Source organism: Apiospora aurea (assembly GCF_038362705.1).
Source record: "Apiospora aurea strain CBS 24483 chromosome Unknown utg000009l_segment0_segment0, whole genome shotgun sequence".
Taxonomy (NCBI): Eukaryota; Fungi; Ascomycota; class Sordariomycetes; order Amphisphaeriales; family Apiosporaceae; genus Apiospora; species Apiospora aurea.
Window position 1 is genome coordinate 590,878 of NW_027117396.1, and position 12,799 is coordinate 603,676.

Here is a 12,799-nt window from a genome sequence, read left to right on the forward strand (position 1 = left end):
TGGAGCGTTGCCTATTGTCTATTCCGGGCATAGTCGGTCGTGGCATCGAGTCTGCTAATGCGGGCGCATTCTCTTGTCAGTCGGTCCCGTCGGCCAGTCAGAGCGCAATCATTGGGTCGGAAAATGAGCATGAGATGAGGGTTATCCTCATCGGGACAAACCTTCAGGCACCATGCGTCAACTCGGGTTGACGTATATTGTTTGCGAAGGTAGCCATCCCCAATACTGCCACTACCTCCTCCAACCTACTACAACAGACCTGAAAGTAGTATTAGGCCTAGACCCTGACTTGCTTGACGTTTCCATTCGCCCACAAGCTTATCGAGCACATCACTCTACATTCCGCTGCCGCTGAGACCAGTGACCTGGGAGGTCCAACCTTATACATAGCGACGCGGTCCCCTCCCCCGGTTCCTGAAGACACACACAGATCCATCTTGCTGTATGAGACTGATGATCTCCGTCCATCGATTGCACCTCTCCAGCCTCGCTCGGGTTGGCTGACAGGCACCGCCAGGGATCAGGAACAGGAACTGGAATTCGGACAGGCACGCAAACACCGGCACCGGCACCCAGCCGCACAGCAGCAAACATGTTGACCGCACTGGCGGCTGAATCGTGGACTTGGTATGCCATTACCTGGCTAATTGTCATCATCCGAATGTAAGTTTGCTGCAACCTTTGCACCTACGTGGGGTGCAATCCGCCCCTTGATGAGAAATTCGGTGGCTGACCTCCGGGATTTGAAGTGTCTCGAGGCGGGACCTTCACGGCTCGTTCAGAAAACTCCAGGTTGACGATGGCCTCATGCTTTTAGCTATGGTAAGGAGTCTCCTATCTCCAGCTGGGTTGGCCGCGTACACGCGTAGGAGAAGCTTCGCCCTGTACTAATGTGTCGACAGGCGACGGATACCGTACTTATAGCCGCCATGAATATCGTTGCGAACACCAGCAGTAATCTCATCGACCCGAATGACACCGCGCCTCTCACGCCCGCAAGCATTGTCGAGAGAGAATATGGATCGAAAATGTATGACTGCCCCTTCCGCCCCCTGGCATTTAATTGCAGGCAGATGATGCGTCCTATCCGCCACCGCCAAGGGTCTTCTGATGTAAATACTGACTTTGACTTTCAAGGGTTCTCGTCGTGGAGCAGATGCAGATCGTAACCATTTGGCTGATGAAAGCATGCCTCTTAATCATGTACAGCCGCCTCACGTTAGTAGCCCCTTGCCCTTGACGCCATTAGATGCCCCTTCTAACAAAGTATGCGAACAGGATGAGTTTAAAGCAGAACATCGCCGTAAAAATTGCCGCTGTATATACTTCTTTGGGCTTCGTCTTGATGGAGATCCTCTATTTCGGAGTCTGGTGTCGCCCATTCCAGCAGTACTGGGCCGTACCCCCGGATAATGTCCAATGTTCGGCTGCCACCAACCACTTGATCACCAACGCGGCCCTCAACATCTCTTCGGATCTGATGATAATTCTGATCCCCATGCCCATCTTGTTACAAGCCCAGCTACCTATCAAGAAGAAGGCGATACTCTGCGGCGTCTTTGCTCTAGGCACTTTCACAGTGAGTGATCAGGCACCAATACTCTCCGACTCACTCAGGGGCGCCCAGTCCGCATATGCTAACAATTCGCGACCGACAGATACTTGCTGCAGTTCTTAATAAGTTCTACAGTTTCCACCAACCATTCGGCTCCGAGTGGACGTTCTGGTACATACGCGAATCGTCGACCGCCATCATCGTCACCAACCTGCCTTCGACGTGGACCCTGTGCCGCCGCGTCTTCAACCTCCGCTCCTTCCACGGCAAATCGTCGGGCGCACGCACGAGCGAGGCCGCGAACTCCCGGTTCACACGGTCGGGATACGGCAACGGCCGCAGCCATATCTCGAGCACCGAGCGCCGCATCATCACGCGCTCCGAAAGTCAGGAGCAGATTTTCCACGACGACGGCCTCGATGTGCCCATCCCGCTCAAGATCTACCAACAGCACGAGGTCTCCATCAAGACGGAGCGCGTCGACGACAGCGAAGGAGGCAAGCAATTAAAAGACCATGGAAATGTGTCGTTCGCCTCGGCGTCAACGCCGACGTCAGCCGGGTTCAGCAGTATAGACATGTCAAAGAGCAGCGACAAGAAAAACTCGTCCGAGTCGGACTCCGTCAGGTCGACAGCCGGCGTGACGACGGTGTGTACAAGATACTAGAGTGTAGTTCCTTTAAATTATTAACAATTTAGCAAGTTTATTTCTTCATATATTTCATTATCTCGATGCAGGCACATGCGCCCCCTTTTTGGGCACGACATAGGCTTGCACACTTGATCTGCCTGCCCACTTTTGCCTTGCCCATTTTAAACTCTGGCTTGAGAGACGTGACTTTTTGATAACTACCTGGCTTCTGCATGCCGAGCCGCATCTTATTTATATGATATACTAATGTAGAGCCGATAGGGGCATGGACTAGGGATTTCTATTTACTCGGAAGCTCACTGAAACCCACCAATACCAACCCATATTTTAGGGGTGAAAAGGCAGCTCGACGACTTCGAATTACTGTCAAAGTTTCATTTCATTGTGGCTGGACATAGTAAAGTTACGCTGGTACAGTTCCAGAAATAATCGAAGCCCGTGTAAGTCGATGTGGTGGCTCTGCCGGGCCTCGGACGGCCGCAGCTTGATGACAACGTATGGCGGCCATGTGTGGCGTGTGATACGTAGCAAATGACTATACTCCCTACCCGGGTTACCATTCGGATTCTCAAGCCATAGCCATTCCATGGTGGACTTGGATGGCGCGATGTGGAGAGTTCGTTATCACAGCAGCACCGTCAGACGGACACATCCTTATACGGTAATGCAATTTCCTATATTTATGAGAGTTCAAGATGCATACTTGGCCAGCTCGCCAACCACCCTTTGATGATATTGATTGGTGGTCGACGGATCAAAGGCGATTCGGCGACCAGACAACTCGATGGCTGCACATATCGTCTTGTGTCATTTGATGGATACGTGGCCGTTTTGGGTGGCTTTGGGGGTTGGTTCGTAGTTCGCTCCAGCGGCCCCTTATGCCACAACCCCTTCGGCACGCCATGGCGGTTTCGCAGTCCGGGGGCGAGCAGCCGAAGCAATCGAGATCAATGGTTGATTGATCTAGAACTCCGTTGTCTTCGCATATACCTTAGGCACTCTAATTGACAGCACAAGGTGGCAGCGTCAGCGTCTTCTAGAGAGGTTGCTAGCAGACCTGGCCATTTTCGCCCCTCGGAACCAAACGGCGGCGAGTGGCGAGGAATGCGGAGGTTTAATAGGACCCCTTGGGGAACGTTGCAAGTGGCTTCCTGGCCACGGACCGAACCAATGGGCAAGCTCGGATGGGGAAAGAAGATGACCAATACTGCAATGCTGTAATGCTGTAAGCACAGTTGCATCCATCCATGCCCATGCTGCGGCTTTACAGTGGCCAATGACCTCTGCCGATTGGGAATTCGACAGCCAATCGATCCAACCCGTCAACCCCATTCTCAATCAATTGATACCTTCTCACCCCCTTTTTTGGAACGCCCATGTACTCGTCATCCATGGCCCTCCTCTTCTGCCGCCTGTTCGAACATGGAAGCCCAAGCTGAAGCGGCTGCTGTTACTGCTTTCTTCTGGCATGCACCCGGGCTTTCAACCAGTCAGTAAAGGCGGTCAGTTCGAAGATCCAAGACAGCGCGGCCATTTTTGAAAAAAAAAAAATATCTCGTGCGCCCCAGGCACGGCGGTGCAAGCAAGCCTGGGTGGGCTACCAGTTGCAGGGGAAGAACATCCGAAATTAGATTGACCCAGGATGCGCTTGTATTGCATGCAAATAGCCGTCAGGCACCAAAAGACCACACACGGCTGAGAGACCGCTGCTGCAGGGGCGGCTGCAGGCCGACATGGAGAGGTACCCCAGAAGCAAATACATACAGTAACATGAGGGCCCATCTAAATCGACGTCACCATCCCTCTGGGGCGCCGACGACGACGTTGCATCAATGCGTTGAATGTCGCCATTTGAGGGGGGTACAGAACGGAAAAGCCGCCCGCACTAGGGGCAGTAAAAGTGCATCGCATGTATGCGGCGCTTCAGCAGCTCGACTTATATTGTAGTTTGCACGTTTTTCCATGCGTCTACATACATACCTTATGTAAGTACATACCTACTACGTGCGTTTGCCAATGTCAGATTCGGCGATTGATTGCGAACGAACGACCCGATCAAGCTTCCAAGGTGCGTGTGTCCAAACCTGCACAACCCCAGGACCAAGGTTGGTGGTGAGCATTCGAAGGCGTCGTTTGCCTCCTCGTATATCTAGTCAGCGGCCAGCGTCTAGAGGGATCACGATGCATGTATGTCTGATAACATACATGTTTATCGTATGGTGCGTGCAGCATACTGCTCAAGACAAAGAGTTAAAGAGGGAGAAATGGTGTAACTCTGAGCCATCTTGGAGATTGCGATATGCCGCCTAGCTGGGCGTTGAGTCATGTCGTATTGCGTAAGTAAGTAGAAGATCGCGGGTTCCATAGCAGCAGCAGTAGCAGTATGTTAGTAGTAGGCAGTAGTAGGTAACGCAAGCACTGCTTTGCTACATGCATCGTCAGAAAGTGGCTCCTCGTCGGGTCTGCCGGAGAAGATTGAGCGCATGGAAGCGGACGAGAGCCACTCGCTCGCAGCAGACCAGCGCTTGTTGAGGCAGAAAAAAAACACACAGAGAAAGGAAAAAACCGCCGCATGCATGCAGGACGCAGGACGCAGGACTTAAGTGACTGGCGCGAAGACGGCCCCAAGCGAGCGAGTGTGAGGGATCAGCTCCAGCTTTATGTAGGTAGCTGCAGCTGGAGGCAAGGTACAGTTCATCGACTCGATTGGATCAGATACTTGATTGGAAGTGTTCTTCTTCCACACAGCTGCTCCTGCATAGCCTCCATCGGGTGGTGCAGCCAACTAGCGATTTACGCAGCACCGATTCGCTGGAAAAGAACGTCAAAGATTCAAGACAGCCTGGGCCAGTAGAATTACCGCTCTTCAACCTAACATCATCGTGGTTGTACGTCAACAGGGGCTGTCTATCGAAGGCATCCATGTCTTTAGGTACGTACATGCAACTGTTGTTTATAGGATCAAGCATAGTGCATAGCGTCTGGAATAGGCGACTGGGGTGTACTAGAAGAAGAAAAAAAATTCCTATTGAATGATACAACATTGAAAGAAAGATAACATAACCGAGAAAAGGTAGAATACTATTCCGCACTTGCCCACTCTCCAATTCTTTCCGTGGCCAAGGTCGACTTTTCCCTCGGCCAGGAAAGAGAGCCCTCTAGACATATCCTGATCCGCTATGTTAGTCGTTCCCGGGTTCTCGGGATTCGGTGCGGCGTTGTACCCAACCACGATCTCTCACTGGATACCAGAGGGGCTGAAAGGGAGACTAGAGCGACGACCTTACATTAGCTGGCAGCATCTAGTTCTAGTCCACCTCGTTCCTGGATCAGTGGGCCATCATCGTATGTCGATTTGAGTCATTGAATTGGGTTTCCGCGCCTGAGACCGCTGATATATGAGAGTGATCTCGCCTTTTCCTCACTTTGTTACAATGTGACATATATGCAGCGGCAGATCCGGCGAGAGCTCTGATTAGCGTGGACAAGGCCGGTCATCATGCCACCACACCACCGGAAGAACCAGAGGCCCCTTGCCTGCCGATTGATCGGCTCTTTTCATTTGCTGCTGCAGCCATGTTCTACCCCCTCTCTCCTACAGCGAGACCCTCTCTGCAAGCGGAATGGAAGCGTAGCAGCAGCTGTTCCCACTGCTGGCTGCTAGGTTAACGGCTGAACGTGCTAGCAGTTGACCATCGAGGCCCGCACTTCACAGTGCCGGCGGTATACCTTGTATGATGGGCACACCAAGAGAAACGGCGCTGGCGATGCCGGAGGATTCTCTAGGATGAAGAACTCTTTTGGTTGCTAACAGCAACTTCAATTTTTTCTTCTTCTTCTCTCTCATGAGCTCGGCTGCCTTGGAAGTTGGGCAAACAGGCTGTTGGCAGGGGGCTCACGTGCCCGGTTCGGCGTTAGGGTGCCTGCCCACCCTTGCGTGCTGGGGGCAGTATAGGTAATCAAGCTGGCTATATGTATGTGTGTAAGTAAGTATTAAGTATGTAGGTAGATACCAAAGACCAGATACGGGTACGTACCTGCCTTGTATCTTTGCCCAATGCTGCTGCTGCAGTGAAGACCGAATTGCATTGCATTGCATGGGGTAATTGTCAATTGAATTGATCTCACCTCTACGCGCCGCCTGTCCAGCTTCGGTTGACATGTGTCTCCCGTCTATCTGAGGAGCCTGTCCTGCCTGTCTCTGTCTTGCAGCCTTATGCAGCTCGTGACTTGATTTCCCTTCCTCCTCCTCTTCTTCTGCTCTTCCCGATGCAAGTATATGTCAAACCCAGCCATCGTCGAGCTAATAATTCCTAATTTTGTGTACGCCTACCCCTCCTCTGCGACGAACGAGAAAAGCAAAAGCAAAAGCACCACAGCAGCGCCTTGTCCATATTGATTCTTCGCCTTCCCTGCAGCCGATCAGCTCTGCACTGCAAACCCCAACCTTTTCCGTGGGGATCCAGAGGGCATTGGCGGGTCCAGAGGGAAGAGCTACCGGAAGACATCCTCAGCACTCGCAACCGTCCGACGTTAACGTTTGTCTTGCCCTCGCGACTATCAGCCATTGGCTGCTGGGCGCCGGCCTTCTGACGACACAAGGGCTGCTGCTGCTTGAAGCGGCTCTTGTTGGAAAAAGAACGGCGATTAGGGGAGAACAAGCTATTACGTGAGGGACCTAATGTGATCTGATCATTCTTCCTTTTTTCTGAATTGGCCCGGTTAGCATTTGCGCCTCCTGTAAGGGCTTGATTGTACTCTCCGCTGGATGGCAGGAACCGCTAACTGATGTTTGAGTTCCATTCCAGTGTATCTGATCAAATATTAACTCCCACCACCAGTCCCTCGTTTTTTTCTCTCTTCGGGCGCTTCACGAATTTGATTGACCATATACACAGATACGGGACAGATATACAGCCCTCACTCTCGCTCTCTCTCTTTTTTTCTTCTCCCCCTCTCTTTTTCGCGCGCCGGGCAGGCTTTGTATGAATCGCAGAATCCCGTATCGTAAAGGACAACGACTGTCTCCGGCCTTTCTTGGATACCGCCTTGGACTACCATCCCACCAGCCTGTCTTTCAGGTGTCTTTCCCATCCCTACTACTGTGTCTAGCCAACTGTCCCGCCGCCTGTCTATCACACACACCACCACCAACCACCCCACCTGCCACCCGCCACTTTCGCACATTCAGGGCTTTGCAATCTGCGACAAACAAAGTATTTGGGGAATCTGGGAAGCCGAAGATTACGGGGGCGAAATCCAATTCCGTCGAATCGTGGTGTGTGTGCGATGAGCTTGTCAGCATATTCTTGTTGAGTCATCTGATAAGTCTTGCTATGAGTGGAGACCCGTCCAGGCCCAGGCAAGACACTCCCTGGCTCCGTTTCCAGCCTCTCTTTTCTTACTCCTCAGTACGTAGTTGTTAGTGCTAACACACACACTTTTGGACACACAGCTTTGGTAATCCAAACGCTCACCCTCCCAGTCCCAGTCCGAAACAAACGCCGACGACTGTCATTTTCCCAAGTCCCGTCTTTGAAACACCCAAGACCAGCCAGCCTTCCTTCGAAGTTTCGTCGTCATCGAATTGGACCCCTCTCTTCGCCCAAGACTACCCGGTCTTCCATGCCACGCCCGGCAGTCTGAGAGGAGGTGCACAGGCTCCATTTATCGACTTCTCGGTCACCACTCCTCCCTACCACCAGCTTGCAGGCCACAAGAGGCCGCTCTCTGCCGATGATCTCGCCGTCGAAATAGCATCCCATGTCAATCACTTTTCTCCGAACCCGAGCCTCTCTTTGCCGCCCGTCGACCCCGCCCGGCGGCTTCAATCCTCCCCGGGCCCCTGGCCATCGGACACGGCCGCATAGACAACGAGCAGTCGTCCGATCCCCAAGAGCCTTCGCATAAGAAGGTTCGGCTGGGTGGGGCCTTACAAGAAACACAGGCTCAGACAGCAACCCCGCCGCCGTCCAGGCGGAAGGGGGAAAGAAGGCTTGCTCCCAAGTTGCAAGCGGACAAGATGCAGAATGATCAAGGATATGGATACGACTTTGTGGCCGGCACACCACACCACAACAACATGCCCAACTTCGCCACCACACCGACCGATATGTTTGGGTACCCGTTGTCTGCGCCGGCCACGGCCCCTCTCTACACAGACTCCCGTCTGTTCTGGGAGGCGGACCCGAGCATGAGTGGCATGGACTTCGACCTCTCGGCATCCGGCGCCGACATGTTCCAAACAAGTCTGCACCGTCCTATGAACTCGGACGATTGGGGCCGGACAAACGAGATGTTCCAGGATTCCGGAATTGCTCCACCGCAGAACCACACCCAGACTCAGGCCCAGACCCAGACCCAGACCCAGAACCCAACAAACGGTCAACCGCAAAAGAAGGAACGGGCTCTGGCGCCAAAGCCTTCGGCGCAAAGCCATACTGCCAACGACCAAGACACCAACATGCTTGGTACGTCTTTCACCGGGACAGCGGATGATCCGTTCGGCATTGTAGGTCACAATGGCGGCGTAGATCCTGGTCTTCTATTCTCCGGGCCGCCGCCTTCCAGTATAGGCCCTGCGACATTCGACCCGATGTCCCAGATGCCGCTACTTCAGCCGCCGATGCAACCACAGCCTCTGCAGTCGCCGACGGAATTGCAACCTCAAGCAAGTATAAGACGGTCCGCAAGCACCAAAGAAGCATCCGTAGCAGGGAAGCGGGCTATAAGGCCAGCAGGTAAATCAGGGGCCCGAGTTGGTTTGTCACGGAGCTTTAGTGAGAACCGGGGAAAGAAGCCGGCCAGCAAAAGCGCAGCCCTTCCTGTTCTGGCGCCTGCCATTCGCCCAGTGCCTCAGCAGGAGGCCGGCCCCGAATCCAGAAACTCGCGGTCAAATGGGAGGGCCTCTCCGCTGAAGAACCCCCACAGACTGTCAAGTCTATGCTCAATCCCCGAAAGCCCGGTTTCTAAGACCAGGACTTCGGTCAAGTTTACTATAGATTCTCGGGGCCGTGCTCGCGCCGAGACGACATTGATAGTCGACGGTAACGACGATAATGAGGACATTACGCCTCGAGCCATAAGGAAGCAGCATCACCCTACCAGGATTGGTCGTAACAGCTGGGCATCATCTGAAGACAGCGATTCCTCGACTGACGACGAACCGATTATCATCCCGAGCCGAAATACTTCGTTTGCCCTTCCAGACCCGAAGAAGCCCTCGACTGTGCATCCCTTCCACACATCTCAGCGACGCTTCAGCGAAAGGAGTGCCAGTAGTCTGGGTATATACAACAACGAGCCCGCCCCACCCCAGAACGACGGAGAAAGTGAGGCAGAGACGGTGCTGAACGAGCCTGAAAGCCGCCAAGGTGACGCTGCCAGTGAGCTCCGTAAAGTCCTCGAAACACGACAAAAGCGTGCCTCGATGAAGAAGGGCCAGCGCGTCTCGTCGAGTGAGTCTCACAGTGCCTCTTCCTCGTTTTCTCGGGCTTCACTTAGTGAGGTCAGCCTCCCTACGCCGTCATCCGGCTGTGGCCGCACAGTTCGATGCCTCTGCAAAAGTACCGAAAGCCTACCCAACAGTGACGGCTTCATGGTGCAATGGTACGTCCTCAAATCTTTCCCAGTGAACAACCGCTTCGGTGATCAACAGGGCTAACAGAATACAGCGAGTCTTGCGACATGTGGCTTCATGGAAAGTGCATCAACATATCCCGCAGAACGATGCCTAGTGTCTATATCTGCGGGTTTTGTGCCAACACGCCTAATGCCCGGGGTGTTGCTCGTGCGCGCGAGACGGGCAACCAAGGCACTGGGGCGCCGGGCCGGGTCTCGCTCACGTCGCCACTGGCTCACAAGTCATTTAGGTCGTTCAGGTGATGCCGACGTTGATGTTGGCCCGAATATTACCACTTTACGAAAGCTCACGATGGGGGGAACTGCCACGAAGCCTGTTTTTCAGCATGCATGGTATCTGCTTGTAGACGCATTTAAACAGCCCGGATTTGTTTTTTTGGATGGGCAACTACGGGACTAGAGGGCACTGCGACCAACACATGATACCCCATCTACCTAATCTGCTAACTGATAATGATACATGTCAATGAGAAATGATATACGAAGCACCTTGGATTATTGCATTGGGCAATCTTTGCGTATTGCGTCAAACGCTTGTTAGTGGCACCGGATCTTGTGATCACCTCATTGCACACACGTAGCCAGGGAGAGTGCAGTTGAAACGAAGGTTTGATTCTTAAGGGAAAGGCATGGCAAGTAAGGTTTTATGTCGATGCATGCATGCAGGATGTCGGCCTTGACTGCCCGAGTAGCATGAAACGACAGATGGACACGAGTTCTGTTGTTACTCCTCCGTTCTGCCGCTGTCGTTTCATGGAAGAGTGTAAAGCGTCCATGGCCGGTCATCCGTCCACCCCGCAATAGCAAGCAATACGACAACCCAACAAGAAGTCTTAATCTTACGACAAAGTAACATGAAGTCATATATATGAATGCGTTCCATCAATGGCACGCAAGACCAAACAACGAGGCTGGTACTTGCTTCAAGGACATCATGATGTGACGTGTCCATTGAGCTGAGTTGAATAAACCAGTTGAACTGCCCATCCGATAGTCGGCAACGTGGGGTTCATTCGCATCCCCAAACCGATCGTGGGGCACATTTTGTGCTCCGAATTTCGGTAGCAGCTCCGGCTTAACTTGAGCAGGAAGCTTCAAGCTACGGTTCCTGTCCCAAACCTATATTATTATTTCTCTGCACTTTCCGACTCGGTAGACCTGCTCAAGTCATTCCAATACGCTCAAGAGGCTTCCGAAGGTGTCAATCCCAAAACCATGGCGACGCACAACATTGTAGTCTTCGGTGGTGACCACTGCGGCCCAGAGGTGAGCGAGAACGCACTCGTCATTGTCGCTGCTGTATTTTCACTGGTCGGGCCACACTAACACAGCAAACAAATAACCAGGTCGTAGCCGAAGCTGTCAAGGTAAGAGACGCAAACAACCCGACGCCCGACACGGTGCGTTTGGTCAAGTCCTAATATCTCTCTTCCCCGCAGGTCCTCAAGGCTCTCGAGTCGCATAGCCCATCAGCTGGCAAGTTCAACTTGCAAGATCATCTTCTGGGAGGTGTACGTATTATTTCCTTCCCATTTAGTAACCCCCCCAGCATGACATGATAGCGCCCCCATCCCTGTGCCGACTTTTGCCGATGCTAACCGAGCCCCCAGTGCTCTATTGACGCAACTGGCTCGCCTCTGACCGATGAGGCTCTCACCGCCGCCAAGAACGCTGATGCCGTCCTGCTGGGCGCCATCGGTGGTCCCAAATGGGGCACCGGCGCAGTGCGTCCGGAGCAGGGTCTCCTGCGCCTGCGCAAGGAGATGGGCACGTACGGCAACCTGCGGCCGTGCAGCTTCGCGTCCGACGCGCTGGTGGACTACTCGCCCCTCAAGGCCGACGTCTGCCGCGACACCGACTTTACCATTGTGCGCGAGCTGACGGGCGGCATCTACTTTGGCGACCGCAAGGAGGACGACGGTGATGGCAAGGCCATGGACACGGAGCCCTACTCGCGCGCCGAGGTCGAGCGCGTGACCCGCCTCGCCGCCCACCTCGCCCTCGCCCGCGACCCCCGGCGCCCGTCTGGTCCCTCGACAAGGCCAACGTCATGGCCACGAGCCGCCTCTGGCGCAAGACCGTCACCGACGTCATGGCCGAGGAGTTCCCCCAGCTCACCGTCAACCACCAGCTCATCGACAGCGCCGCCCTGCTCATGGTCAAGAACCCCCGCTCGCTCAACGGCATCGTCGTCACCAGCAACCTGTTTGGCGACATCATCAGCGACGAGGCCAGCGCGATCCCCGGCAGCATCGGCCTGTCGCCCAGTGCCAGTCTGAGCGGTATTCCCGATGGCAAGAGCCGGTGCAACGGCATCTACGAGCCCATTCACGGTAAGTTTTGGGCCTACGTCATTTAATAATTTCTCCCCATCCCTTGCTGTATCGCTACCCAGTGTTTGTCTTGTCAACTAACCGTCTGATTCTTCCAGGCTCTGCCCCCGATATCTCGGGTCAGGGTATTGTGAACCCCATCGGCACCATCTTGTCCGTTGCCATGATGTGCCGGTACTCGCTTGGCTTGCCTCAGGAGGCTTCTGCCATCGAGCAGGCCGTCAAGAATGTCGTGGATGGCGGTATCCGGACCAAGGACCTCGGCGGCTCGGCTGGTACCAAAGAGACGGGTGACGCCATTGTTGCCGAGCTGGTCAAGCTCCTCAAGGACTGATTTTTTTTTATCGCGCCCAAAGTACTTAATTGGGGGGCGGGTTTCAAAAGCGTTCGATTTGATGCCATCTAGGCAAAGGGGAAAATATGTCTCATCAAGGGATTATTTCAAACTACCTTACAATCTGTCACGACCAGGACGGCATCCTGCTCGGTGGAATTCCGACAGGACCAGAGGCTGTGTCGCTAGAGCAACACATACAGGGTGCTGGGAAGTGCGCCGCCTCCTTTAGTAACGAAACGAAATTCAAGTCACAAACAAGACTGTGTCAAATGTGATTTTGT

General features: G+C 53.7%; 3 protein-coding genes across 3 annotated transcripts; all 3 read left to right on the top strand.

The window, feature by feature from the left end:
• Positions 1 to 592: 592 nt before the first annotated feature.
• PG986_013293 (uncharacterized protein) lies at positions 593 to 2,222 on the top strand (the record flags this gene model as incomplete). Its single annotated transcript, XM_066849515.1, has 6 exons — positions 593 to 663; positions 750 to 822; positions 903 to 1,030; positions 1,138 to 1,218; positions 1,279 to 1,579; positions 1,659 to 2,222. The coding sequence occupies 6 exons, from the start codon at positions 593 to 595 to the stop codon at positions 2,220 to 2,222; spliced, it is 1,218 nt and encodes a 405-aa protein (XP_066693658.1).
• Positions 2,223 to 8,229: 6,007 nt separating this feature from the next.
• On the top strand, positions 8,230 to 10,091 carry PG986_013294 (uncharacterized protein; the record flags this gene model as incomplete). Its single annotated transcript, XM_066849516.1, has 2 exons — positions 8,230 to 9,815; positions 9,881 to 10,091. The coding sequence occupies 2 exons, from the start codon at positions 8,230 to 8,232 to the stop codon at positions 10,089 to 10,091; spliced, it is 1,797 nt and encodes a 598-aa protein (XP_066693659.1).
• Positions 10,092 to 11,063: 972 nt separating this feature from the next.
• PG986_013295 (uncharacterized protein) lies at positions 11,064 to 12,515 on the top strand (the record flags this gene model as incomplete). Its single annotated transcript, XM_066849517.1, has 5 exons — positions 11,064 to 11,147; positions 11,288 to 11,359; positions 11,459 to 11,821; positions 11,890 to 12,181; positions 12,280 to 12,515. The coding sequence occupies 5 exons, from the start codon at positions 11,064 to 11,066 to the stop codon at positions 12,513 to 12,515; spliced, it is 1,047 nt and encodes a 348-aa protein (XP_066693660.1).
• Positions 12,516 to 12,799: the final 284 nt, after the last annotated feature.